The following is a 27,021-nucleotide window of genomic DNA, read 5'->3' as shown; positions in this document are numbered from 1 at the left end:
TACTACATTTCAAGTGTGAGATGGGCAAAGAGAAGGGTCTCTGTAGTGGTTTAACAGTTCACAGCATCCTCAAAGGGTGGCAGCCATGCTGTAGGGTGAGGAGAGCTCTTGGGCTGCTCAGGTTCCCTGGTCACTGCTGGTACCAGGCATTTGGGAGGAAAAGAAAGGGTGTTTGTGTAGCTCTGAGATACACAAGGGGTGACTGTGAGATTGGCAGCCCGTTTTTCTCAAATGTGCTGATGAAAATCTAGCCAGAGAGGAATTTTCAAAAGGTATGTAAAGCTATGGAGAAATAGGTGGTTTGCAAGCAATGACGAAGAAGTGGTGGAGGGAAAGGAAATTACTTTCCAGAGTCATGTGTGTATGATCACACTCTGGGCAGCACCAGGGATGTGTCTTTGCCCAGAGCCAACTCTTCCCCCATGCAGATTACACAGCAGCCATGCTTTTCCAGGAAAATGTCAGGGGAACACACTGCTGTGATGGCCTGAACAGCATTCATTCCTCATGCATTCCTGGGGAGCCTGGCAGAGATAAGCCCTCCAAGGTCAGTGGGCAGCACATCCACAGGGAGCACTCCTGATTTCCATGGGGCACACACAGCCAGGCTCACAGCTCCACACAAACACACCTCACACAGAGCCAAAGCTCTGAACCCACCTCCCAGAGCCCTGCAGGCTCACAGAGGGAATGGCAGTGGGAAAGGCAGATTAACAAGTGTTAACAGACTGACAGATGTTTCCAGCAGCTGCAAGTTGGACAGAGAGGTGTGGGATCCAGGAATCGTGTCTGTGGGCGAGCACACATCAGAGCAGACCCTGAATCACAACCAGGAGCAGCTACAGCAAGGCTCAGCCTAGAGATGGTCTGGCAAATGTTTTGGGCCCAGTCTGTGGAGAAATTTTTTGTCAGGTGATTACACAGCCAGTACTTCTCATCTGCTCAATACTGGTTAGCAGAGCCACATAAATGGACAGACAGCTGTACCAAAGGGGCTCTTGCTCTGAGGGACTGAGGAGAGCAGGATTCTGAAGGGCTGAGCAGATGCAAGGAAAGCACCTCTCTGTTCTTGTCTACAATAAATCAAGGGCACTATGCACTAGAGAGGATACATCATGTTCAGATGTAGCACTTTGGGGCTTCTGTTAGAAAATCCATACTCTGCTTTAAGGGACTTCTGACAAGCAATAACAGGAGATTAGCAGAGTGCAGAGGGGCTCTGAAGCTCCCAACAGCAGAGTTATTCTCTTTAAGATGAAGCTGTTGATAGGCAACCAAGTTAAAAGTTGTCAAGATACAGATGTCTTCTCTTTCCCTTCACTCTCATCCTTCTCTTCAAACCCTTTTAGCTTCTAACTGAATGCAATAGGTACTCCAAAACAGTCACCTCTAAATCTGGAGAGGAAAAACTGCCCATTTTTTAAGGGTTACCCAAGTTATCTGCCCCTGGTCAATTCTGTCTGGAACCTGACTGCTCCTCTCCAGCCACCTGTTTGTCTGGAGGCAGCTTTGTGTCCTCTGAGCACAGAAGGACCCAAATCATGGCTTTCAGACTAAGAATTTAAGTTTTACACACTGTTCTTTGGGAGAAAAATAAGGTCAATCACCTTCACAATAAAGGCTTTTCTGGGCTCTGGCTCAACTGCTTGGGTGTTGCAACAGTGTAGGAGGAACTTCTGGTTTTAGGGTTCCTGCAACTGAAAGCAGTCAGAAGCTCAGCCACAGAGGAGAGGGAAACCCAAGAAGTGTGAAATCTAAGCCCTTATATTGCTTTTTTAAAAAGTTCTGAAAGACGTAGAAAATAGCAAACTGTACCATAAACTTGGAAGTTTGACCCTTGGGAACTCCTCTGACTTTGACATCTAAACACCTTTTTTACCTCTTTGTAGCTTGTTTTTGCTCTTAATTATACTATTCAGATCTGCTTTGTGTATGTGCTATTTCCTTGCCACCCTCTGGAAATGTGAAGCTGAATTGCCACCCTAAGGCTGCTCAGTAACCCCCTGGTCAGATCCAGCCACAAACCCTCTCCATCAGACAAGCCCAGGGTGGTGCCCCCTGTGCCAGTGGTGAGTGCCACAAGAGTGTGCAGGAGCAGCAGATTTCATTCTGCTGTGTTCTAACTCCAGGCATGGTACAGTCTGAAAGCCCTCTTCACTCACTTAAGCTTAATTGCACATTAAAGCTACCACCGAGCTCTGAACTGACTGATCAAACCCTAAGTGCTTCCCAGCCCTTCCAGTGATGTAGAGGACAGTGGATTTGGATTCAGGTGTCAGAAGTTCTCAGCTGGCAAGACATAAAAGCTTGTAACTGTTAAAGTCTAGTAGGCTGCTCTCTTTCAAGGCCTGTGTATGAAGGGTGTGAGGCTTGTTGCTTGTAGGTACTGAGTCACTGGGATGCAGAACTTGGACTGAAACACTGGGAAAGTTCACAGCTCCAAACTACCCTGACCCCTACTGATGCTTCAGTTTTTAGCTTTTATATTTTTCAGATTATGTACTGCTTTAGTGTGTAGTTCTGAGCTTCATATTAAGGGATGGTAAGCTCTCTTCACAGAGTAGGGAGACAAAACAATTCCTTTTCTAGCTTGGGACCAAGGGAAACTGATCCAAATTTCAGGCCCAAGAGCATAAACAACAGCAGACTGAAGAGAGAAAAACAAGCAGGATGGGACTTCATAACTTAAAGCTGTTGGACAATTAACTCCAATATGCAAATGGACCAGAACTTATAAAAGTGAGAGACCCTGTGACTGGTTGTGCATTTTGTGACCATTTTGGGTTCATCTTGGGTGTAGCCCTGGCTGGGCTCTTGTGCTGCCCAAGGTGGATCCATTGAGGCCTTTTAATAAATCCCTGCTTTGTTCTTTGACTCTGTTCTGGGTCAGCCTTGACAAGGCTTCACTATGACTCGGGATGCCTGGGTAAGCACTACATAAAATGTAACTTTAAGGTCACGTTCAAAACCTTAAGATTCCAGCACTGTGAGAAATAACTTGAAAGAGTTTGGAGGAATAACATAGGAGAGTTTAGAGGACTAATAGGAAGTAGAGACTTAACTGAAAGATACTCAGCATCTTTGAAGGCAGGAGAATTCTCAGGATGTGGCAACTGAATGGGCAAACATTGCAACAGCCTCAGATACTCAGAGATTCTCCCACCCATTACCAGGCAGATGAGTTTGGAAACATCAGCATTCACCCTGTAGAGCAGAAAAATGGAGTGTTCTGTGAGAGACCACTTACAGGGACAGAAATCCCTGAGGTGCTTCAAACCTCATTTCAAGCTCCCAAAGTAGTACAGCAAAGGCAAAAGGGAGGGTAAAATTGAGAGATGTGGAGGACAAAAGGCAGAAAGAAAGATACAAACTCAAGACAAATAAATATTGAATTCTGTCTCACTTCTGAGTTTTCTTCATTGTACAGAGCATACTCTGCTGGACTTTTTCTTTCCCTGCCAGCCTGGCATAAGCCCAAATTAAAACTAAAGCACATTTTTCACAATGCAGGTTTTTCCCCTCATATCTCATCCTGTTACTGGTATTGGACATGGGTAGCTAATATAATCAAGAAAGGAAGCTTGGAGTAAAGATCAGGAAAGCAAAGGTTATGGGAGGTGGGAGTGGTCACGGGATACTTGGACAGCTTGACATGATTGACCTCATAGGGAAAAAAACCTAGAGAAGAAGCCATAGGGTGTTGAGGGAAAAGAAATAGCAGAAGAGGTTTATTGTCTCCTTGCACACATGCAGAGCATTAGGTGAAAACTGGGAAAGTGAGATTGCATACCTCACCATTGGTTACGGGTCAGGCTGTCACCTCACATTAAATCATCTGACTCAACAAGCAAAATCTCTTGCGGCGTAACTTTTCCCCAAATGCTCAATTTTTCTCCTATCAATTTTTTCCTACAACAGTAACTTTCTGCTTGAGGAAAAGCTGATGTTTATGATTACACTTGCAAATGCCAAAGTTCCCCAAGAATCAGAAGAGAGCCACGATTACCTGACAAATATACTACTTTAAAATCTCTTGTGGCAAAAAAAATCGATGGTGAGGCAAAAGTATACATAAATAGCACTCAGTTTGGTGTCATTATCCCAAATACAAAAAACATTTGGGGACCTCTTTTATGTGCTGAATATTTCATTCAGTCCTGCAGTGCAGTGACTCCCTAAACCTTCTCAAGCTGAGCTCTGCTTTTGAGGCTCTAATTTGCTGTTGCCATGACATTGTTAATGTCTGAATTGCTTTTTTTAACCACTTTTTTCCTTTTTTTCAATCTCTTGCAGAGGCATTCTGAAATAGTGGGCATGAGCTGATCTTGTGGAACAGCCTGCGTGTCCTCAAAAATAACAGAAGAGTGTTCATTTTTACAAGCTTTTTGGCTGATAAAATCTTGATGGATGGATAATTACAATCCTGATGGATGATAGCTTTTTAATTGGAGAAACCACAATGAACCTATCTGACCTATGTGAGATTGTTTTGGCTTTGATGGGGGAAGGGAGAAGGGTGGGGGGCTATTTAATCTCTGTTTTTTCTTAAATAATGACAATAAGAAAAATTGATATTAAAAAGAAGAAACATCCTTGTTCTCTTATGCTTAATTTGGCTTCCAGAGTGAGTAGAATGTACAGGATAACATTAAGTTTCTCAGCAGTAAGATTATAAACATACTTGCTTCCCAGATCCAAATGAGAAGGTCAGCATCAGCAGAATGGCATTACTTGCTCAGGAATGTTTTTTTTTTTTTTTGCAGGAGATGTACTTCCTTTAATGGGGTAATACCTTCCAATTGCCAGGCTTCTTAATAAAACGGCAGCATTTGCTGTCCAAGGGTTTTAAGATAATGGTTTTGGTCATTCTGAAGCATAGCTCAGATCAGCTCAGCCTCCCTGGGCTTTGAATCTTCCCTCTCTCCGATCAGCCTACCTGGATATGCCCATCCCTTTGAGACTCAGATGGCAGCAAATGCTCCCATTTCACCTGTGACAGCAGCTACCCCAGAGTGGCAAATGCCCCTCTGCCAGGGAGGGAGAGGAGATGGAGCCCAGGCTGTCTCTGCTGCTTTCTTGAGGGGCAGATCTCAGGAGCCCTCTGAGCCTGAAGCTGAAGTGACACAGCTGAGGTCACCTGCTGTCAGCTCCTCCCAGCAAATGTGTCCAGTACTGGTCCCAGCTCCTGTCCCAGCATGGGCCTGAGATAGGCTCCAAAGAGAAAAGGTGGAAAAGGGAGAGACAATCCTCTATCATAAGTATTTGCCTTTGGGGTATGTCTCTGGTCACAAGGCTAGAGAAGAGCGTAATGTTTAAGGAGGCTCCAAACTTTAAAAAAAGTATCAAGCTTGACAGAATGAACATCCTATTCTTATTAATATAATTTAGTTTTAGGTGGTCCTGTGAGGATCAAGATATTGGATGTGATGAGCTTTATGGGTTCCTTCCAGCTGATATTCTGTGATGCTCTAAAGGCACAGTTAGGATTGTAGATGTAACTCTAGCAACTGCCACGACACAGAAGACAGGCAGGAGGGTGATGATTGTGCTTGGAGAGCTGTCCTGGCTGTCAGGTGTGGCCCCTGCCAGCTCCCATGAAGGGGCTGATACTGGGACATGCTGTGACACTGGCAGATCCCATTCCCATGAGCTGGGCTATACTGTAACACAGTGGCATGAGCAGCAGTGATGCCTCTTAATAGTTTAAATTCTGACATACCAAGCAGAGATCCAAACCAGCTGCTCCCAAATGTTCGCTCCAACTGGAGAGATGGTGTTTCCTCAATGCCCTGGCCAGATGCAGTTGGTGTCTTTTCAGTCTGATCTCTGCTGGGCAATTCCTAACCTGGGCAATTTCTTGAGCAAAGGCTCCTCTCTCACTAAGGCTTTCTCAAGTCAGTGATAGAATTCCTATTCAATGAGAGAGGAACAGGTCCACAAATGTTAGGTTTTATGGGGCCATACAGAGTGCAAACCACTACTCAAAACCTAATAATCTTTTAATGGCTCTAAATATTTCCGTGCTTCAGTCTCAGTTTTTATAGGTACATCTGAAAATAAATACTGCTCTTAGAACGCCCTGACAGTGACATCTGAGTATTTCCAGGAACCTACACTATAAAAATGTCTGCCCACCACTGAAAGGAACACAGATAGACATTTCAGATAACAAACAAATGCCTTTGATTTTCTCTGTGTGCCAAGGAACACTGATATTGTCTCTGTCTCCTGGGCATTCCTCAATGTGCCTCATTAGAACGTTATGAAATGTTGCTCTATTTGTTCTGTTGTAAAATACCAAAACAAGCCCTGGGGCCAGATTGACTCCAAGGGAGCTGGATGTGCTCAGGCTGAGGATTGGCCCTGTGCATGGGGATGCTTGTGCCTGGTGTGGCTGGGGCAGGGAGGGCTGGGAGAAGAGGGGGGAAAGGGAGAGACATTCCTTTGGCACCTTCCAGCTGTTTTCTTCCAGTAGCTCAGCTAAGGAAAGCCCTAACCTGGAGCTGCTGCTCTTTAACACAGAAGATTGACAAGACCGATTTTGCTGTATTAACACACATCTGCAGGATTTCAGTCTCTACGAAAGGCGTGGAGGCAAAGGCAGATAGAGAGCATTTTTAGAAAGGGTTGTTTTTCTGAAGTTGGAACTCTTAAGCTAAACAGATAGCTGAGAACATCTGAAAATACCAACTGTTTGGGGTTTTTTTAATAAACACTTGCAAAGAGCAAACCAGAGATCTAAGGTTAAAACATGCATGGAAAAAACTTTCTGTGGCTGATTTTGCCACTGCATTTAACAAGTCTTTGGTGTTCACTACCTGCTTGGTCTCCTAATGACTCAAAGTGGTTATCAAATCTGCACAGACAGGATGAACAGTGGTACAACATTCACTTACAATTCATAGAAAATTAGCCCACACCTCTTCTGCTATTCCAGATGCCAGTGTGTTAAAGGGGAATGTCTAATCCTGCCCTGTGCTAATCCCATCATGCTTGCTTAACTACTTTAGTCCAGTTACTCCCAAGATCTTTCCCTCTACTATGAATAATCTTGAAGCTCAAGTGGCAAAGGCCCATTTCCATTTTTAGAGATTTAAATGTCAGCCACAAACTTAGATGTAGATTGGTCTGGAGATCTACCAAATATGGACTCTTCAAAATTCAGCCCTTTAAGAAAGGTCAGAAGTGACTGGGATTGCAAAATCTCCTCTAGTTTGACAAGCTTGCTCTGAGTTGCCACACTTTGAACCAAGCGAGTCTTGACTTTGGACAGAGCTTCAACAATGTCTTTTAATCCTGGTATTTCACACATCATGATGGGATGTTGCCATGTGGACTCACATCAGCTTTATGTACAAATCAAAGCCAGCATAATTGCTGGATTCAAACCCTTGAAGAGTTTGCCCTGCATGATATGGTTAACACAAAACTCAAAAATACTGTGATGGAACAAATTAGAGTGGCATGAAATAGGATTGTAGTTACAACATCTAATTAGAAAGCACTGTGAATTATACACTTTTTATTCTGTGTAAGCTGGTTATAAATAGGACAGCAAGATTGACCAACAAAAAGTTGTTTCTTGAAACCTGCAATGCAAAAGAGTATTATAGGATCACCTTTTTACCAGAAACCAGAGCACTTTATGGCTCTGGTTAGCCCTGGTTAGCCCTGGGTAGCTGATTCCCAGGATATAAAATATTACTTTCTCTGGTTCCACATGCCCAAAGTAAGTATTTCAGCTTATGTTCTCTTCTGGGTAGAGACTAAGGGGTTGTTGACAACATTTTTAGAGTTTTTGCTTGAAGATGAGCTGCTTTCACTGAGGAATGTACTGCACCTGTATCAGCCTAGCAGCTAGAGAGGGTTGTAGATACAGAGGGTTCCTGGACCTAAGGCTCTGTTCATAATGGGTATGTCTCTATTAGCTGTTTGAGGACTTTCTCTCTGGAGCACCTGGATGTGGTGGTGGCAGCAGAACCTCACTGTGTAGGCTGCTGAGCTTTAGCACAGCCTGCAAAAGTATCTGCCTTCCTCCATCTACACATTAAGCTAGAAATGGCTTTGCTGAGACAGGTGTCTCAGAGCTGGCTGGCTCCAGCATCTCTGGACTGATGTGTGAATAAGGCAGGATGGCTGCCTTGGAGATGGTGGCAGTCCCAGAGGAACTGTCCCCTTCCCCTGTGGCACTGTGTTTGATACAGGACCTCTATTCCTGAATGAATGCCCAGGGATTCCCTGTGCTGACATCTCCGTGTCCTGGCATCATTTCTGTGAGACACACCAACTCTGACATTTGGTAAACTGATCTGGTTTTAGTTTTGTTTCTTAGTTGCCAATAAAGTTACTTATTGCCACCACAACAGAAGGACACTGATAAAAGCATGGGAAAAGCAGGGTTGGATTACCCCCAGCCTTGTCTGGCTATTCTGTGCAGAGTGGCTGTCAGTCTGTATGTGTGTGCAGCCAGGACTGGGGGGCACTTTGGTTTTGACTTGGAATGAGAGAGAAAACATGCAGGCAGGCCTGCCAGTGTTTCTTTCCGGACATCTCACCTTAGAGGGTGGAAAAAGAAGCCCGACTCCAGATAAACAGCCTCGGGCAGTGTGTACAGAACAAAAGGCTGCTGGCTCCTGCCTGTGCTTTCTCAGGGGTGCTGCCCCGCAGGTCTGAGCTCAGGGTGTGCTGCCTCTGTCTGAGCACAGCGGCTGTGCCCTCTCTCCGCAGAGGGGCACTGCAGCATTTTGAAGCCCAGGGATGAAGGCTTGGTGGTGAGGATGGTCCACGTGAGCCATCTGCCCTCTCAGGTTGCTCCCTGCCGTGTTGTGTGTTGTATCTGCAGAGGCAGAGCCTGCTCTTGGAGCCAGGCCATTCCCAGAGATAACGGATGGGACAGCTTTAGCCCTGTTTATTTCAGCCTGTCCCAGCCAAAAGCTCAACTTGGGGATGAAAGGAATAGCTGTTCACAGAGCTAGGAGAGTACATGCAGAACTGACCTTTAGAACAACCTTTTGCTGTTACAGAGATGCTACGTTCATGACTCCACTACTTGCAATTCTATTTAGCATTCAGCCAGAATCTACTGCCCCTTTCTTTCCTGTAAGAACTGCAAACAACCATCTAAGGATCTTTGCTGGTGGTCCTGCACATGAAGTTGGATCTCCTTTCCTTCCACACATCACGCCCTTTATTTCTGACTGCTCCTAGCATATGTCCATTCAGATTTAGGTGCTGGTCACTGCTTCAGCTGCCCTGGATTTACAGCTGTAATTTTCTGTGTCTGCACAAAGATGCTGGTGGTTCAGCAAGTTGTTTCACACAACACTGCGATGTCTGGTTCAAGTGCAGAACTATGGTAACCCTCAAGTCTCTGTGGCTCTGTAAGAATTTAATCTCTCAGTGCTACCACCTTTATCACAGGCATTAATGAGCACTTTTCATTAGCAATCTCCTTTTCCAAGCCAATTGAGAGGAAATAGAAATGAAGTTGGTGTCTCACTATGGCATGCCTGGGCTTGGCTGCCATTTGCAGAGGATCCCTGAGCAAAGCTCCCCTGAATCCTGCCACTTGCCTTGAGAGGAAGCAGTGATGCTTACCCCAGCTCCTCCCCCAAAGGACAGGAGCTGTCTGTCCAGCCAGGAAGATCAGAGTGAAGGCAGCATTGCCTCTGCTCAGCTGATGAGGCCCCACTCCTTAGCCCATAGATGTTCCCTCCTCTCCAGAGCAGCCAAGAGAAGGATGCAGTTCAGTGCTGGGGAGGAGATTAGGGATGAACTGGAAACTGCCCTGGCACTACTAAACCTCCTTTGTGGTTTGAGTTTCGCAAACTGATCAGTAACTCGTGGTCTGAACTAGGAGCTGCATAATCAGTATGAAGTGAAATCTGATTTTTCTGGCTTGCTGGACTCATTCTTTCCAACCCCAGGCAATTCCCTCCAGCTTCTTATGGAAAAGGGCTTAGAACTGTATGGTGTGCTGGTGCTGCCTGACATGTATAATAGGGTTTGCACGGGCTGCTGGGGAAAACATCTGTTTACATCTGGAATTTAGCTTGCAGAAAGCTGGTGCTTTGTGGTGGAGCTGGCTCCTGAGCTCAGTTCTCTTTCTAAAGGGTCACTGAAGACTCTTGAGCACTGGAACTAATTTCTGGCAATCTCTCGGAGGATTTCAAGGCAAGTCAGATAATGATAGTGTAGTCTGATGGGCTTCCTTTTCCCATCAGCCTTTACTGTTTATTTGCTGTCCATTCTTTCTTTGCAAAGTTGATGGCAAAGGAGAAAGGGACACAGTGCAATAGCCTGTTCACTCTCTCTATTATTTGTGCTCTTGGATCTGCCTGGAGATATGATGCTGAAAATGTGCGCTGGCAAGCAGTGTGACCCCAGAAGGGGGTCCTGCCTGCCCAGGATTTTAGGGGACAGATGATTAGTGGTGAATGGGCAGCTCAGAGCTACTGCCTGTGTGAATTACCATTAGCAGCTCTCTCCTCATCATCTTTCTTCTTTTTACAAATGTATCAGTTGGATCATGCTTTCTGGTAATTTGGGATGTGGTGGGCATGGCTCTCTCCCTGTCTGTGCTGTGCAGCAGTGCCTGGGGAAGGAGAGTCAGAGGTGTCTTGTGGTGGCTGGACTGGTTGTGGTTAAAGGCAGCTGGGGGACACCGAGCCCAGACACTGCATGAGCAGGCCAGGCTTGGCGCCCTACAGCTCTTTCAGGAATGGGAACAGGAGAGCCAGAAAAGGGTTGTCACCCCAAGAAGTGGCTTTTAAGCTGATTCAATGTCTGTGCATACATGACTGAAATAAGCACAGCTGTGGTTTGGGTCTGGTGCATATCTTGGTTTCTGAAACATCATGGCCTGGGGAGCCTTGATGCTGAAATTGCTCAGAGTCCTCATGCTGGAGGACAGGCTTCCTCCTCCTGGTATGCTGTGCAGGGCTTCAGGGTTGGGATTGTTTCAAAGGTGTAAATTTTTTGCTTGCATCACCAACAAGAAATAGAAGATGCTCAACACTTGTTCTGCAACAACATAAAGATCATCTAATCCAAAAGCTCAGCCCTGCAGAGCTTACATGCTGCTACACATTGTCCTAGAGCTTTCCCCAAGGTTCTGTTCTTGAAGAGAAAGTTGAGGAAATAAAGATTTTGCCTACTCACTGGTCACAAGACCTTCCTGAACTTGGCTCACAATCCACTGTAATGCTGAATATGGTCTTTTCAGCCTGGGAATGACTTTTGCCTCTGGAGCAAATTAAATGAAGAAAGCTGCAACAGCAGCATGCACACCCCAACTGCAGGCAGCAGATTTAACCTCGTGCCAATTCCTGGGTTAAGGATCTCATGAGTCGAAGTGAGAGTGGGAAGACTCAAAAGCCACAGCAGCTATGAGATGCAGAACTTGAACTCACTAGCAAAAGGTGTCCACCTTGGTGGAAGCTGCCTGCAATGTGCATTGAGGGCAGCTGGAGTTGACAAAAGCCTATTCAAAACCAAGGAACTCAAATGAGGACGGCACAGATATCACCAGTTAGAAACACACCCATGGCAGAGGAACTTGGCAAGAGAAAAGCTTTCTAAAGCTTGTAAGACCAATAACAGCAATTACAAAGAATAAAAGCTGGAAGAAAAATGTTTGTGAGACCTTTGGGTAAGGTGGTGGTAAGGTGGTGAGGAAAAACTAGCTTAAAATTCCCATCTTTGGCATCCACAATGTCACACTGCACCTCCAGACAGGCTGTGTTGCAAACCTGCCCTGTAGAAAAGAAAAAAACTCCACAAATGGGATGACATGTGGAAGGGAGGAACAGACGTGAGACCTGCTCCTCACTTGGAAGAAATTAATTTGTAACTTTACAGAACTAACTCAAACTCACTGGATGGTGTCTACTGGCACCTCTTTCTTGTCAGAAAAAAAATCTTTTATTGCCTGTAATATCATCTACCAGCACTAAAAGCTCTCACATTTTTAAATAAAAACACAGTAAAATTGGCAAGCCAAACACTTTCCTGGATTCAGAAAATTCTCCTTCTCTGCCGTTGCCTCCTTTTGCTTGGCTTTGATGGCATGGGCAGAGACAGGGTGGGAGCAGGGCTGAGCTGTGATTCAAAGGGAGTGAGCATGGCTGTGTCCAGCTGTGCCCTTCCTGAGGAGCACTGGGCAATGAGGTTTCTCTCTGGAGAACAGCAGATGCTGCAGTTAGAAGGGAGCAGGATGGGTCCCTTTTTCCTTCCCAAACATGTAAAGGGTTATTTTAGAGATGTAATTCTGCTTGTATCCTCTCTTGTTGCTGGATGCTTCTTCTCCTCTGTGCAGTACAATACCCTCCCATCCCTACTGGTAAAACCTCCTTGAACCTGAACAATTTCTCTGGAGGACAGTCTTGCTCCAGTTCTACTGCCAGACTAACTAAGGAGTAACTGGTTTTATTCAATACATGACCATAGAACCTGAATACCCAACTGAACATCTGCAAGGTGTATTCAGCATGTAAGATTAACTTAAAACCCCTCTTCACATAAAGGAACAAACATCTGCCCAGGGAGGTTCCAAATACAGAAAGGTGGGTGACAAACACAGAAAGGTGGGTGACAACCATGTAGCTACCCTGAGCACTTACTGTAGGATTGCTCCTGTGTGTCACTTGAGTCTCCATTCCCACGATCTCAGTGTAAATCAAGAGTAATTCCCCTCTAATCAATGGAGTTAATCTAGTCTTAAACCAATCTGTAGGCAAATGAGGACTTAATTATACATAGCCAACCCCAGGGAATTATTTCTTAGTAAGGGAAAAGTATCTAGCAACAGTCTCACCGTTAACACAGATACAATGTGTGGCAAACCAGAAACTCCTACAGCCCTGGAAAACGAGTAGCACAGCAAAAAGGGAGAAATGTGTTCAAAGCCTGTGGGTGAGATTTTCTCAGGCTTCTGAGTGGGTTTTGACACTGGGAAGGGATGTGCTGCTGCCTGGAGCCATTCCGGGGTGACGTGACGCAGATGTGGGTCTCTGCTGGGGAAGGATGAGCTGTCCTGGGGCCCACAGTGACTATCTATCTAAAACCCTAAACCAGACACAGGCTAATTCACATATCCTGCACTTTTTCCCTCTTCATTTTCTCTCTGACTTTGACCACAAGAATAAACATTGCCAAGGTGCAAAATGATACTGTTTCACAGCAGATCTTGAGGCTTTGTTGCTTCTAACCTTCATTTGGAGCTTGATTCTTTCCTTCCCTTCAATGGAACACCAAGAACTGCCCAGTCACCTGCCACGGCAATTGTGACCTGGGTGAATGGCATCTCTGAGCTCCTGCAGCCCTGGCTGAGGCTGGTCCCTGCTGCCCTGCCAGGCACCCTCACAGCAGATTCAGCGAGTGAGACTGAGGTCAAAGCAGTAATTGCAGCTGTTAAATGAGTTCCCTTGTGGTATCTTTAATCACTTATTACCAAGGTACACAATACTGATTAATATCCTCAGTAAAACCTGTATTTGGGTAATGAAGTCTTCATGTGTGGCAGACATTCTGCCATCCCCATGATTGATGCAGTGCAAGGGACACGTTTGAGGTGCCACCACGCCACTGTGCCTCTCTGTGGGGGAAGGCAGCCTTAGCACTCTCAGCTGATCCAGCCCATGAGAAGCAGCTGCTCCCTTTGGAGGGACAGGTTCTCCTTGGGTGGGGCTTGGGCACAGCATGGGCACATTTCAGCTTCCCTAAGGGCAGCAATCAGCTGGGAGATCTGTGTCCAGCTCAGCAAAATTCCCCTTTTGGAAGGATGGGACTTCACAGCCACAGGCCATGAAATGGCTCCTCTGCTCCAGTGTGTTGCCCTGTCTGGGTTCTTTCCAGGGTGTGAAGGCAGTGGGCTGTCAGCAAGGCCTTCTCACACCTCCCTGCTGAAGCTGACAGTGAGAGCTGCTCTCACAGAGTGCGGGGTGGCCAAGCACCAGGGTTCAGTGTGCCCTTGGACCTGCTGCTCCTGCAGGGACACCTGACATCATGTCCCTTGGGGGCTGCATTGTTTTGGGGTCTCTGGCCAGAGCAGACCATGGCAGAATAAACAAAGCCCTGAGTTTGTGAGCATCTGCTGTAAGCAAGGAACAGGTTCCATGTTCCATGTCCCTCCTCTCCCACGTGTTTGGGCACAGCAAAGCAGCTGCTCACACTCTCCTTCTTGCATCCCAAGCTGTGTCAAGCCCAGCCTGCCTATGCTCCTGCCATTTTGGAGCAAAGATTACCCCTCACCCCCATGCCTGCATAAGCATCATATAACAAAGCCAAGGGATAGATCCCTTGTTTTATGCCTTTTTGTGAGTTATGCATCAGAGATCTGCTTAAGGCCAGGAACACCCTACACAAATGCTTTCATTTTACATCTGGAAACATTCAAATAATAGGAACATCATAGAAGGCTTGTGGAAAATAAATATTTTTAATGGCATTCCTAAAACTGGTGAGTAAGCAGCGTGACTCAGCAGTGCTTCCCAACATTTCCCAGAAGAGATGGAAATAAATCTACTTAATAACTGACATGTATTTGAAATGTGCTGAGTAGTTAGTATTATCTGCAATTGCTGCTTGGAGAGCTGACTTGCAATCATACCTGAAGGCAGCATCCAAGGCTGTGGCCAGATGCAACCTGAACTTCAGTCTCAGACATGGTGGTGACTTTCTGGAAGGGCTTCAGTAAGTGCCTGATCACCCAGAAAGGCAGAAACACATCTTTGAAGCATCTGCCATGCCAGTGCTTAACTTCAGTGCCTCCATGAAGGACAGACAGTATCTGCCTTTGTTCACCAACACCAGATGCCACCCAGGGCAAGGCCACTGTCACCTGCTCTGTGGGGAGTGGCTGTACTGAGCCCCCTCTGATAAGATGGAATCTGCCTTGGCCTGGCCCTGCCATCCACCGAGAAGGAGTGAATGGGGTGTGCAGCCATCTCTCTCCTGACCCTAGACCCAGGAGCTGCCAGGAAGGCCCTTTCCAAGGAACAAGGTTTGCCCCTCCTCAGGGCTCTGCTCCATCTGCCAAATATTTTTGAACAGTTTGTCTTTTGTGCTGTCCCACTCTGGTCCTTTCCAGGGGCTTCCAGAGAAGTTGTCTTCCATCACTGTCCTGTGGGAATGGAAAGCAGCACTCCACCTCTCATTAATTTGCCACAAATGTTACAGTCCCATGTCTGCTTCACCCTTCCCTCTGTGCCTTTTCCCTGTCATGGCCCTGACAGCCCTAACTCTGGCTGAATTTGAATAACAAATCTCAGGTAGAACAAATACAGGGGAAGGCAGGCAGCCCTTCCAAGGAGCAGGAATGGGTGGGGTTTCTTCTTTTCAAACTAAAAATATTCCCTGCATCATCCAAAAATCAGTATCAAACACATAAAGCTCATGGAGGAAAAATACATCCCTCTCTCAGTGAAAAGAGAGTTTGCACACAAGGAGGAGGAAAGCCTCATCTCCCTGTGGCATGGGGTCAGCATTTTCACAGGTGAACAGGGGTGTTTGACAGTTTTAGGGGAGGTGAGGATCCTTTTCAAGGATGCTTTGGAGGACCAGGGTTGTTAATTCCTCAGAAATCAAGCCTGAAATGGCAGTTGACAGCAGAAGCACCATGAAAAATCTAACATCTTTAGAGATCAATTTGCACCTGAAGAAGCTGTGTTTTCCACCACCCAGGGAGCAGACAATGCCAGGAGAACTCATCACAGATGCTTTTCTGCTGGTGGTTGGCTGAAGAGGAAGGCAATATCTATAATTTAAAAATTGCCCTTTGTGTGTTTTCTATTTTCACTGATCCTTCCATACACAAATGTCCTCAGACCTCTCTTATCACTACACCCATCTGATACCCAAAGGGATGGGTAGTCCTCCAGGTGCAGACTGCCCTGATCTCTCCTGATGCCATGGAGAGAGGAGGGAAAGCACAATGAGTCCAAGCTCATTCCTGACTTTAATTCCCTCTCCCAGCACCAGTGACCACTGCTCTATCCTCTCACTGTGTTTCTCTGGGAATACTCTGGCACTGTCTTCTTTAAAGCCTTCTTTAGGTGGTGAAAGATGTGATTAGACTCAGTCTGGAGCTTGGAGTTGGAAAGAGGTGACTGTGGTCTCTCTCTTATCAATGATCCCCTGAGACATCTCTTAATCTTCTGATTTTCTTCAAAAGAAAATTAAATGGCTGGTTTTAATTGATGGAATCTGTTCTGGCCAGTGCTTTTGTAGGACATTTAGCTACAAGACTCATCTCAGAATTAGGAAGGCAGCATGGACAGCAAGTATCACCAACCTACAGTGCCTGGCTGATGCCAAGTGCTCACCAAAGAAACAGATCTGGTGGCATTTTAAGGTGTGACCACATCTCTGTTCTCATCTGGCTCCCTGAGAAATGACGCTGAAGTGCTTCACAATACTTTTTTTCCCCAGAAATGTGTTTTCTTAGGAACAGATTTCTGACTGCTCAGAGGGACTGGAAGACTAGGTGAATTTTCTGTTCCACCCTGTCCCCTGCGCATTCATCATCCATGTCCAGGAAAACCCAAAAAGCAAATCCAGTGTTTACTTTAGAATGAGAGTTTCCATGCCAACACCACAGATATCATCCTGAAACAGGACCAGTGTGAAAAACATCAAGCTGGCACATCCCTGCTCAGCAAGGTGGCACCTTCCAGCGGGCTGCCTTCCACACCACGCGCGATTCCAACGCGCTGCGCGACTGCCGCCCACCTCCCTGCTCCCTCTGGATCCCTTCCAAGAGGTCTCTTTCATTCTTTAGGAATTTTAACTAAAACTGGTACAGTGGGCCACCCTGGGGAAGTTTGGCTTTTTAGAGCTCTTGTGAGGGATTAACAGTCTTCTGCTGATAGAAAGGTTGCTGGTACAACCTCTGGTGCACACTGGCTGTGTGGTTCAGGCGCTTGCCTGGAGCATCCAGCTGTTTCTACTATTACTACTGCATTTTCTGGCCATGATGTGCTTGCAGCCATGACTCCAGCAGCTTTTTCTCATTTCTGATCACTATCTTTATTAGCAGCATGAGTACAGCAAAGCAGACACTGGCTCTGGGAGATCTTTTTTGCCATGTGAAGATCACTGTATGTTACAGACTTGATGATCACGGCTTCAGCTCTGCAGGAGCACAGAGCCAGGCTGAACTGCTGCTGCTGCTGCTGCAAAGCAAAGTCTCCCAGGTCCAGCCACAGGTCTCAGCTGACTTGGCTGGGATCCCTTCTGGTTATGACAGAGTTTGACTCTCCCTAAGCAGCAGAGCAAAGGCATGGAAGCAAACTGTTCCAAACTCTTGCAGCTGGCACAAAGTGCTATCATAAACTGCCTTTGTGCTCTGCTGTTAATTTAGTGCTATCATTTATTAGGAAAGATCTTGTATTTTCAGGGGCTCAAGGAGTTTTCAAAGGAGGAAAATATCTTAGTGGGATGTAGAAACTGCTGCTTTGTTTAGAGAGACTCCAGAGATGGTGCCATGAGGCATATGGGTCATGCCCTGTGACCATGCAGGCAGAGCTTACTCTGGGCTTCCCACTGTTCTTTGCTGTCTCCCTCTTTCTCCCACACCCTCATTTTGCAGCAAAGATTCCAAATACATTGACCATCTTGGCTGGCAACCACAAGTGTTTCTTGAATGAGCCAAGCATCTCCCTGGCAACAAGGCAGGCTGTGACAATAACAAGTGCTTTCCTCTCTGTTTCATGTTTCCCACCTCTCAAGAAATGTCCTGCCCTTTATTTGTTCCCCACCCCTCAGAAACACAAATAATGGCTACTGAAATGTGCCTTGTAGAAGGACCAAGAGGGAGGTGTGTGAGAAAGATGGCTGCAGCCTTAATGGAACAGTGACAGACCTTTATGAAGGGCAGGCTGAAATATTTGTCCTGGACTCTTACTTGGGTATTTGTACTGGGTCTGACACAGTACAACAAATATGATTTTATGTGAGCTGTGAGTATTGCAAGAAGACATTGTCTGCAGCTGGATATCTGGACAAATGCTGACACCAGCATGTCTGGTGCCACCTCTTTATTCCATTTTCCCTTTTCTTGCACTCCACCCCACTCTTCTACAAAGCAGCCCTAAGTTCCCATCACTTACAACAGCAGACCAGAAAGGATGCCGCATCCTCAGTCAAGCAGCACAAGCCCAGGAATCCTGTGTCCATCCCCTAGATCCTGTGTCCATCCAGGTAGTTAAGGGAGGCTTCCTACCAGCAGAACAGTGCCTGATTAACCTCACCTGCCCTCCCTGAAGTTATTAGCAGCCTTTTTGCATTTCTGAGAAATCTTGGGCCGGGGACACACAGTAGGAGCCAGCTGGTCTAAACAGATACCTGACTCAAATGAAGTAGCACAATATCTTGAGCTGACAAGTACAAAAAGCCAGATATGCAGAGCAGATCTTATGAAAGAGAGATCCTCCCCCACACTGCTCCCCTCCAGCGCTGGAAGGCAGCAGGTGACAGTGGCTGTGACTTTGCTTGTTGTGCCAAGCAAGAACAAGAGGAAGAGGGCAGCTCCTAAATTCCCCTTTTGGCATGTGCAGAGGGGAAGGGGCTGGAGGCACCAGGTTTGTACAAGCACCTCTCTGTTCAGGAGCAGATTTGACACGGATCTCTTTGCCAGCCGCCCCGGGTGGGCTGTTCAGTTACACTACAGAAGGGTTTTTTCAAGGCTACTAGCCAGTATTTTAAAATGTCTCAGCACATCTTTGTGTGGCTCACAGTTCAAGAGTTGCAGACCATACATAGCAGAAGGTCACCACAGACACATTTTGCTACAAAGTCCGAAAGAAAAAAAAATCCCAATAGAAATATTTTAACATTTCAGCAGCTTTTTAGTTTTCCTGTTCTTAGCTGAAGCAGAGACATGTCCAGACTTACACTGGGGAAAATGTGAAGATCACTGCCTGCCACCTCTGGACCCCAAGTGCTAAACCTGTGACCTCTCACCTCAAACACCTGGATCTGAGCCATGCAACTGATATTTGCATTCTTTGTTGAGTACTTTCTGAACAATTTCAGTCTGTTTTTGTTTGATTTATGAAAATATGAGCATGCTCTACAGCTGCTTTCATACCAGCTTTCACAAGGCTGGGACCAATCCAACCTGAAGACACCTCCCCAGGCCTCCCAGCCTGGCTGCAGCTCTGCCATTTCACCAAAGTGGGATTGCAAGTCTGCATTTCCAAGTGGATTCTGGGGTCAGCATTAAGCCACAGAGGAAGAGACCTTATGCTGCTTCTGGCTGGGGTTTCTGCAGCCGGGCTTCAGAACCAGATTTTCAGACAGAGATAGGAAAATCCATCCTTACCCTGCCCTTCCTGCTTGATCCTTTCCAAACACTTGGACTGACTTCTAGATTGCTGGTTTCAAACCTCCATTTCCCATTTCCTCTGCCTGAGTACACTGAAATGGAATCAGTGAGGAGCTTGTTTTATTAATACATTTGCACTTTAGAGGACCATTTAATCCACAGGCTACATGTTACAGCCTGACTCTTTCCTGCCTGCTAATCTGATTATCAAGGTAAGGACTGAGCAGTGCCCTACAGAGCAGCTGGAGAGTCCTGAGGAGGCAGGCGAGACTAAGCCTCAGCCTCTCTTCCTGTGTGTAACCCCTTGTCTTGTCAGGGATCCAGACCCAGGGCAGTGGTGGCCCTGGAGATGAGCAGCACCCACAGCTGCCCCTTCTCCTGCAGCTGGCTCCTGTCCCCTCACTGACTGCTCCTTTTCTGCCCGCCCTCATGTGACAGGTGAAGGATTTGTGCCTTTGCACTTGCACAGCTTTTCTGGAGTTCCAGCCTGGCCTGCCATGCTGTGCACAGGGATAATGTGCTGGGAGCTGGCAGGGTGTGCTCCTGCCTCCCCTGCTGAAGGTGACTAAACAAGGACCTGGGCGCTGCCCACAGGCCATGAACCTTTCGTGAGCTGGGCAAAGCTGCAAGAAAACCCACTGCCCTGCACAAGGAGCACACAGAAAAGTGAAATCTGACACTTAGGCTGTTTTGTTCTCGACCTGAGGACAAGTCCTTATCAGCAGAGAGGTCAGCAAGACCTGGAGCATAAGCTTTCTGTGAATTATTTTGTCTTTTTAGGTTCTATTTCTGACACTGATCTCGCTTTGACTGCCAAAAGCAAGGGGGTTTTGTCTTCCCCCAGTCTTTTCATTTCTATTAGACTAAATACTGGAGGTACAATAATGGGCAAGAGAAACATGAGAACAGTGAGAGGATTTGGTTATTTTCTGTCAATAACAACATGCATTTATCAAGTAGGGGAGGGTTTTTTTGCTTTGATCATGGTCAGGGTATCATTTGGAAGGGATACAGGTGCAGATCCATCTCCCAGAAAGTGGGATGGGGGAAGCAGTAATAGCCAAGTGGTCTCTGGGGAAAACCTGTCCTAGGCCCAAGTGCCCTCCCTCCCTGCTGCTGAATCAGGCTGGAGCAGCCACAGCCTTGGCTCCCCTTCCTGAGCTCCCTTCTCTTGGGGGCTTAAGTGATGAGTAGGGGAAAATCCCCCACTAAAAGATTTGCATTGGAAACCCTTGGCTGAGGAATGACTTTTAAAATAGAAAAGCTTTGCCTGAAAAGGGATGAACCATGCAGCCTAATACTCAACAAATCGCCTGTTTAATGGCCTCTCTTTTTAGCAGCTGTGCATTAATAACAAAAGCAGGGCAGCAGAAGCCATGTGCTTCTTTGTAAGATTAAAATAAATACTATTTCATACTAATACCAGCAACTTTCTGTGCCTAAGAGAAAGGAGCAAGTGGAAGATCAGAGCCTGAGAGACTAGGTTTCCTTCCCTTAGTTTCCCTATTCCTCTTGGTTTCCTTTTCCTTTGCTGCTGAATGAAGAAATATTTCTGCCATCTCTGAAGGGAACAGACACACTGGACCACCCTCCCAGACATTGGTTTGGTTTGTAGTGGTTTGTGGCAGGCTTGTCTCACACAGTCAGCATGACACCATTGGAAGACAGGAATAATTCCTCCAGAACTACATCTTAGGGGAAACAAGGCTGGAGAGAACTTAATCAAACTTATTTTTTACTTTGAAAAGCATAATACAAGATCTTTACTGCCATAAAGCGTAAATTGAAACAACAGTGGTTCACACTCGACATAAAAAGAAACTTTTGATCATGGGGACTGTAAGAGCAGTGGAGCAGGGTGCCCAAAGAGGGTGTGAAGTCTCCATCCTTGAATGATTTCAGACCCAGCTGGGTAGAGCCCTGAGCAACCTGGTTTGACCTTAGACTTTACCTGAGCAGGGGTTGGGCTTGACACCTCCTGAGCTCCTCTCCAGCCTGAGTTATTGTACAGCCCTAGGAACATTTGGCATCTTTTCCATGGGAATATGAACGGACACAACATTTTGTTCAGCTCAGAACTCCACCTCTCGTTCCTGGCAGTCCTGATAACAGCTCTCCTCCTCCACCCCCTGTACTGTGCCAGGCCTGGCACCAAAGCACTGATGAGTTTTCCCTCCTCAAATTAGGACTTTAGGTGTTTAAAAAAAAAAATTACATTTTAAAGCTGTCTGCCACAGACTATTTATCAGCCATGGAGAATGAGTTGTTTCTGTTTTCCTAGCATAGGTTTTAGCTGAGTGAGATACGTTTCCTTGCTGAGAGCTGAGTCACTGAGTAATCAACAGATTAATGCATTCAGTTTGAAACCATCAGCATTAGTTCTCGGCAAGCTCACAAGAACTCCATTATGGCATCATCTCCACGTTGGGGATGGAAATGTCTCCAGGATTTAGAGTTCCTACGGGAAAATCCCTAGATGTAAAGAAATCAAAGTACCTCTTTGTGATTGGGAGAAATAAGGTACTGTCTTATACAGTAACACCACAGCAGGATTTTGGCATCCCTTCTAGTGAATGCTTTTATTATCAACACTCAGATAAGGAGTTTGGAGTATGTTGTACATCTGTCATTTGATAGCTACCCAAAAATAGTCACGACAAACTCACTGGCATATAGGACTTTGCCTTTACCAGGTCCTTAATTCGAAATTATTTTATTTCCAGTGAAATCAGGTAGTTTTACCTTCTCTGGGATTGCAGCAGGCAAAAAGGGTGGTTTTGACTCTACTCTAGGGTTCTGAGTTCTTCTGTGTGGGCTTGGTCTGAGCCAGAAATGCAAGGCAGAGGCTGGCAGGGGCACCTCACAGAGGAGCCACTGTTTAAAAATAGGGAGCTGGTGAAAGTAATCACAGACTAGCAACTGTAAAAGGACAGGCTGGCCTAGGTGTGTGGTACAAGAAGGCTGCCAAAGATCACATAGCTGTTCTGATAAGACAGATGCCAATGCTGCTGCCTAAGAGCCTGTCCATACGAATCCTGCTGAAGTAATACATCCCCTTGTTTGCAACTGAAATTGCTGTTTGGGTACACTTAAATGGGGGATGTGTGAGTAGAAGCCAGTCAAGCCCCAGTGAAGTTAATCCTAAAAGCTTTCCTACATTAGCAGGCTGGTGGAAGGGCTTTGAATGGCAGCAAGACTTCTCCCTGATTCATCAGTCCATGCAGCTTGTGTGTCCAGCACATGCACAGGAGACAGGACACAGGACTCATGTTCTCACTGTTTTCTCAAATCTGTCAGTAGATCTGTCTAGGTTGTCCCTAGACAACAGATTATTTTTCTTCCCTGGCCTGACTAGAGCCAGGACATAAGAGATTGTGGCTTTTGTGATACAGTGGTCCCCAGGGCTACACTTCCTAGCCTAAGTGTACAAATGGCACATCATGTGCCATTGTCTCTCTGTTGTACAAAATGCATGTGCAGGAGGCATACAGCAGTGATGTAAATCTCCCCTCCCTCCTTTCCCCTCCAAGGCCCTGAGACTGTGCAAGTGCCTCCTGTTCCTGGTCTGGAGTGTGTGCACCCTGCTTGAACTCACCCGTCGCTCCTTGTCGCCGTACTCGATGCCCAGGGTGTCCATGGCACGGACAATGGCTGCCAGGGACTGGATAGTGTTGCTGTAGACCACTGGCTTGTACTGCTTCACGTCTTCTCCAGAGAAGCCATCCTCATGGATGATCCTGAGGAAAAGGCAAAGGACAAAAAACTCTTGAGAATGTAATTTCAGCGGGAGAGACATTTAAAAGACAGCTGTGCTCTTCTGAAGAGCACATCTGCTGGCTTGATTTGCTTAATTTAGTCAGCATTTCTTTTTAAACCTTTCTGGTTGTTCACCAGTAGTGTGTCTGAGCCCAGTGCTGGAATTAGCATCCTTTTTGCTCCCTATCAAGAAGGTTTTGTGTACAGTTGGTGCATATGGTACCTCCTTCCCAAATGAACTGAAAATGCTGAAGCCTGGAGCACCTCGTGTTCACATGCTCAGCTGTCACAGGGGGGAGGCTTCCAGGTCCTACATTACCTTCCCAGTCAGGGTCTATGGAAATATGTTCAACATGGACAAATGACCATCAGATCAGATCTTAACCACTGGAACAAGTGATAGAAACCATCTAGTTCTTGTCTAGTCCTTTTCATAATAACTTCAGGGATATCTTACAAAAGGGACCAGAGTAGAAATATCCCTGTACACGTGGGGACTCAGGCATGGATGGGGGAAGTGTCTTAGTTATGAAGCACTTAAAATACTTACCCTCCACACCTTCTCCTCCCTCCTTCTCTCTCCTTTAGAAAAATTGCTGAGATTTTTTTTTGCTTTCAAGGAATGCTATGTTATCCCTTCCCCAAACAAGATGGGAATGTGACCCACAGTCCACCAGCTCTGTGTGCTGGATGCGCTGTGCAATGGTCTCTATTAAACTATGCAAAGGAACTATATGATGGAGCAAGTTATTTCAGTCTCTTGCTTAGGTCAGGAGACTGACTCCTGTAATTTATTCACCTCTAAGTAACTCCAGAACTAAGTCTGGATGTGTCTCCAAAACCAGCTAGGATCTGCAGAACTAATTGTGTTTGACAATAATTCTTCCCAGTGAAGACATAAGTTATGTCTTAAATGTCAGAAGAGAGCATCTGCTTAGCTAAAATGAAATCCTTGTTTGCTCATCCTCAGATGTCACTGGACAACAGAGGGTCCTTCAGTGACAGATCTGGTCTCTGATGAAACCTAGCACCCTTTCTGTAACAGGATTTTTGATTCCTTTTTTTCTAAATCAGATACACAACATCAAAGGTCCCAACAAGTGCTGGCATCCCCTGGGACAGAGGGAGCAGTAGCTCACACTGAGAGCTTGCAATGGATCCAGTGCTGGGATGGAGAATGGGGCTGCATGCCAGCCCAGAGTTATTAACAGATGACTACACCAAGAACAAGGCTGCTAGAAACATGCTGACCAAAACAGAGATCTCCTTCCCCTGATGTGAAGCTCACAAAAAGGTTTTCTAACACAAGTGACTGACTCTCTGCTGTCCCCACCTCAACCTTTGCTTACTCAACACTGAACACTGAGCTCCTGGGAGGAGCTGCTCAACAACCCCTGAGTCTTGGAAAAAAAAGGACTACAAGCAAAGACAGCCTCAGACAGACAATAATTCAAATCACTTGATTTGAATCCTGGTGATCAGGATATTTTTAAGCTACTGATCTGAGGAACTGGGCAGAGCCCTCTGCTTGAGTACCCTCCAGCAAAGGCAAATGGTGCTGGTGTGCTGGAAACAGCACAGGGGGCTGCTGGTTCCCCTCACCTAAGCTGAGGAGAACAGAGGTGGATGAAAATCTTTCTGACTTAGTAAATCCAGACTTGACAATTTGCACAAAAAATTTCAATAGCTTGTTTTGATTTTAATGGAGTTATGGGCAACAGCAGATCTTGTACTCTGTAGCTTTTATTTCCTGTGAATCCAGTGATTGTGGTGAGGTTTGGAACAATGGCATCTGAGTGATGGGAAGGAGGTGGGGCAGCAGAGCCATGTATCAGCACTGGTTCTCATGGATCATTTACTGTTACCCAGACAAGTTGCTGAACTTCTGGGAAACGTGTTCTTTGCCAAAAGGAGCAGTCAACACAAAGAGTTATGGGTGGCACAAGGCAAAAGGATCTGCATCAATTCTGTTTGAATTCAAGAGAGACTGTGCAGCAGCTCTTCCTCCCAGCTCTGAGCATGACAGCACAAGGCACAGCAGAGCAGGGGTCCCATGGGAGGCAGGCAGGCATTTCATAAAAGCATCACCAGGAATAATTCATTTTTTCTGGACGGTTGGCTCATAGCTGGATTTTGGGGCAAGCAAGATTAAATGCTGGGTTTTGAGGAACTAAGGGAAGGAAACATAATGGGGGAGAAAGAAAGGGTGAGGACAGGCACAAAGGGCAGTGTAATGGCCTCAAGAGGATGCTGCTGAAATTTGTTTGGTCCAGCTGTTGGTCAGGATGGAGGAGATGGGAGTGATCCCACAGCTTAAGCAAGATTTGTGTCTGGCTTTTACTGACAGGCATCAACTCAGGAATTCAGAAGGCAAAAAGAGGGCTGAACGGCTGTATGGGGAAAGAGGTGAGCTTTGGTTTCTGGTCTTCACCAGAGTCTAAACCATTTTTAGCTTTGTGCCATGAAGTTGATTACTGACATTTTCACTTCTAAATACTCCAAGCCCATAAGTTCTCTATTGAGTAACAGGGATTCCTGTGCTGAAGGGGCAGAATTAAGGATGGAGAGTGGCTCTGGGATCCCTCAGTGAACACAATTGTGGCGGGGTAACAACACTGCTGTCACTCAAACACAGAAATAAAACTGTTACTTTTAAAGGGGGCAGAGAGAAAACACCCTGATTGTTCCTGAAATCTCTCTAGAAGGCAGCCGTGGAGACTGAAAGCAGCACTGTGGATGCCAGTATGGAAGTTCTGCTCTGGGAAGTACCTATGGATTAATTAACCGTGCAGTGAGCACATTACCTAATATTTGAGTGAGCAAATCCCCCCTGACTCCTGTTCCAAAGCCTGCTAGGACACTGTAAACTGCTTTATTGTCCTTTATGCTTTTCACAAGGGTTTCTCCATTTGCTTGCCTTGATGATGTGATGGCTCCAACCCTGTAGCAGCTTTTTCCACAGTGCTTTGGGAACATTCATGCTGCCACTCACCTCTTTGGGATACACCTTTCCTCTCACCTGCTGTTGTGCTTTACTGTCTGGAGGACATTTAAAGCCCCAGCACTACTCCTGGGAGGTATCTTGCTGTAGGACATGGCTTGAGCCAGCTCCTGGTGGCACAGGACACAAGAAGCAGTGGGGTCTGTGTGCTGTGGTGAGCTTGACCATTAAAAACATACAGGTGTAGGAACTAACTGAAGTGAGCAGCATGCCAAGACTGTAAAGTCTTTACTGGTTTAGGCAGGGTAGGCTACTCCTTAATCAACCTGCAAATTATGGGACCAGAAGGTTTTCAGCACCAAAAAGGTGAAATCTCTTGTTTTCTAAATGGCATATATTTTTCCCAGTGTCCAAATTTCAAAGGTAAGTGCTGCAGGCAGATTCCTCTCTGCCACACTAGAACTGGTTCTCTCCAGGACAAAGGAAGAAAAGGGATTAAAGAGGATTCCCAGGGGCTGTAAAGGGGGGATAAAGTGCTGTAATTTAAAAAAGTGATTCTGAGCAATTAAAAAGCCATTTCATTCACCAAGTGACTAATAAAACACTGTGCTCTGAATGGAATGGTGAGAGACAACTGAAGCAACCTGATTGCCTAAGGTACCCATTAATGCCTGCTCCCCATCCCTCAGCTGCTAACAGCAAAGCCCATATGTTGGCAGGTTGTGTTGTTGTACTCATTTCAGAATGGCAGTAACAAGCAGGTATTTGCTGGAGAAAACGGTTGCACTGCAGATCAGATCTACTGCCATCCCCCAGCAAGTCATTAATCCTAAAGTGCCCAGTGCCTCAGCAATTATTGCTTAATTACAAAATAAATGAAATACTTGGAAACAGGGGGTGCATTCTGCGTGGCAGCTTGCTTTGGCCTCTGTTCAACAAAGCACTTACGTGCCTTCAGCCTTTCACTCCACAACCACTGCACCAAGAGGGCAAAGCCAGA

The 27,021-nt window shown here is 46.1% G+C and overlaps 1 protein-coding gene across 2 annotated transcripts in view; it reads right to left on the bottom strand.

Moving 5' to 3' along the window:
• GNAO1 (G protein subunit alpha o1) overlaps nt 1-27,021 on the bottom strand; it is a 139,272-nt gene that overhangs the window by 67,371 nt on the left and 44,880 nt on the right. For both annotated transcript variants that reach the window (XM_058813254.1, XM_058813253.1), the window contains exon 3: nt 22,920-23,061. In XM_058813254.1, coding sequence (XP_058669237.1) covers nt 22,920-23,061 — 142 coding nt within the window. The remainder of the gene's footprint in view (nt 1-22,919; nt 23,062-27,021) is intronic.

The sequence above is a fragment of the Ammospiza caudacuta genome, chromosome 13 (genome assembly GCF_027887145.1).
Source record: "Ammospiza caudacuta isolate bAmmCau1 chromosome 13, bAmmCau1.pri, whole genome shotgun sequence".
Taxonomy (NCBI): Eukaryota; Metazoa; Chordata; class Aves; order Passeriformes; family Passerellidae; genus Ammospiza; species Ammospiza caudacuta.
Note: the sequence above shows the minus strand (reverse complement) of the source record. Positions and strands in the feature narration are given on the sequence as shown.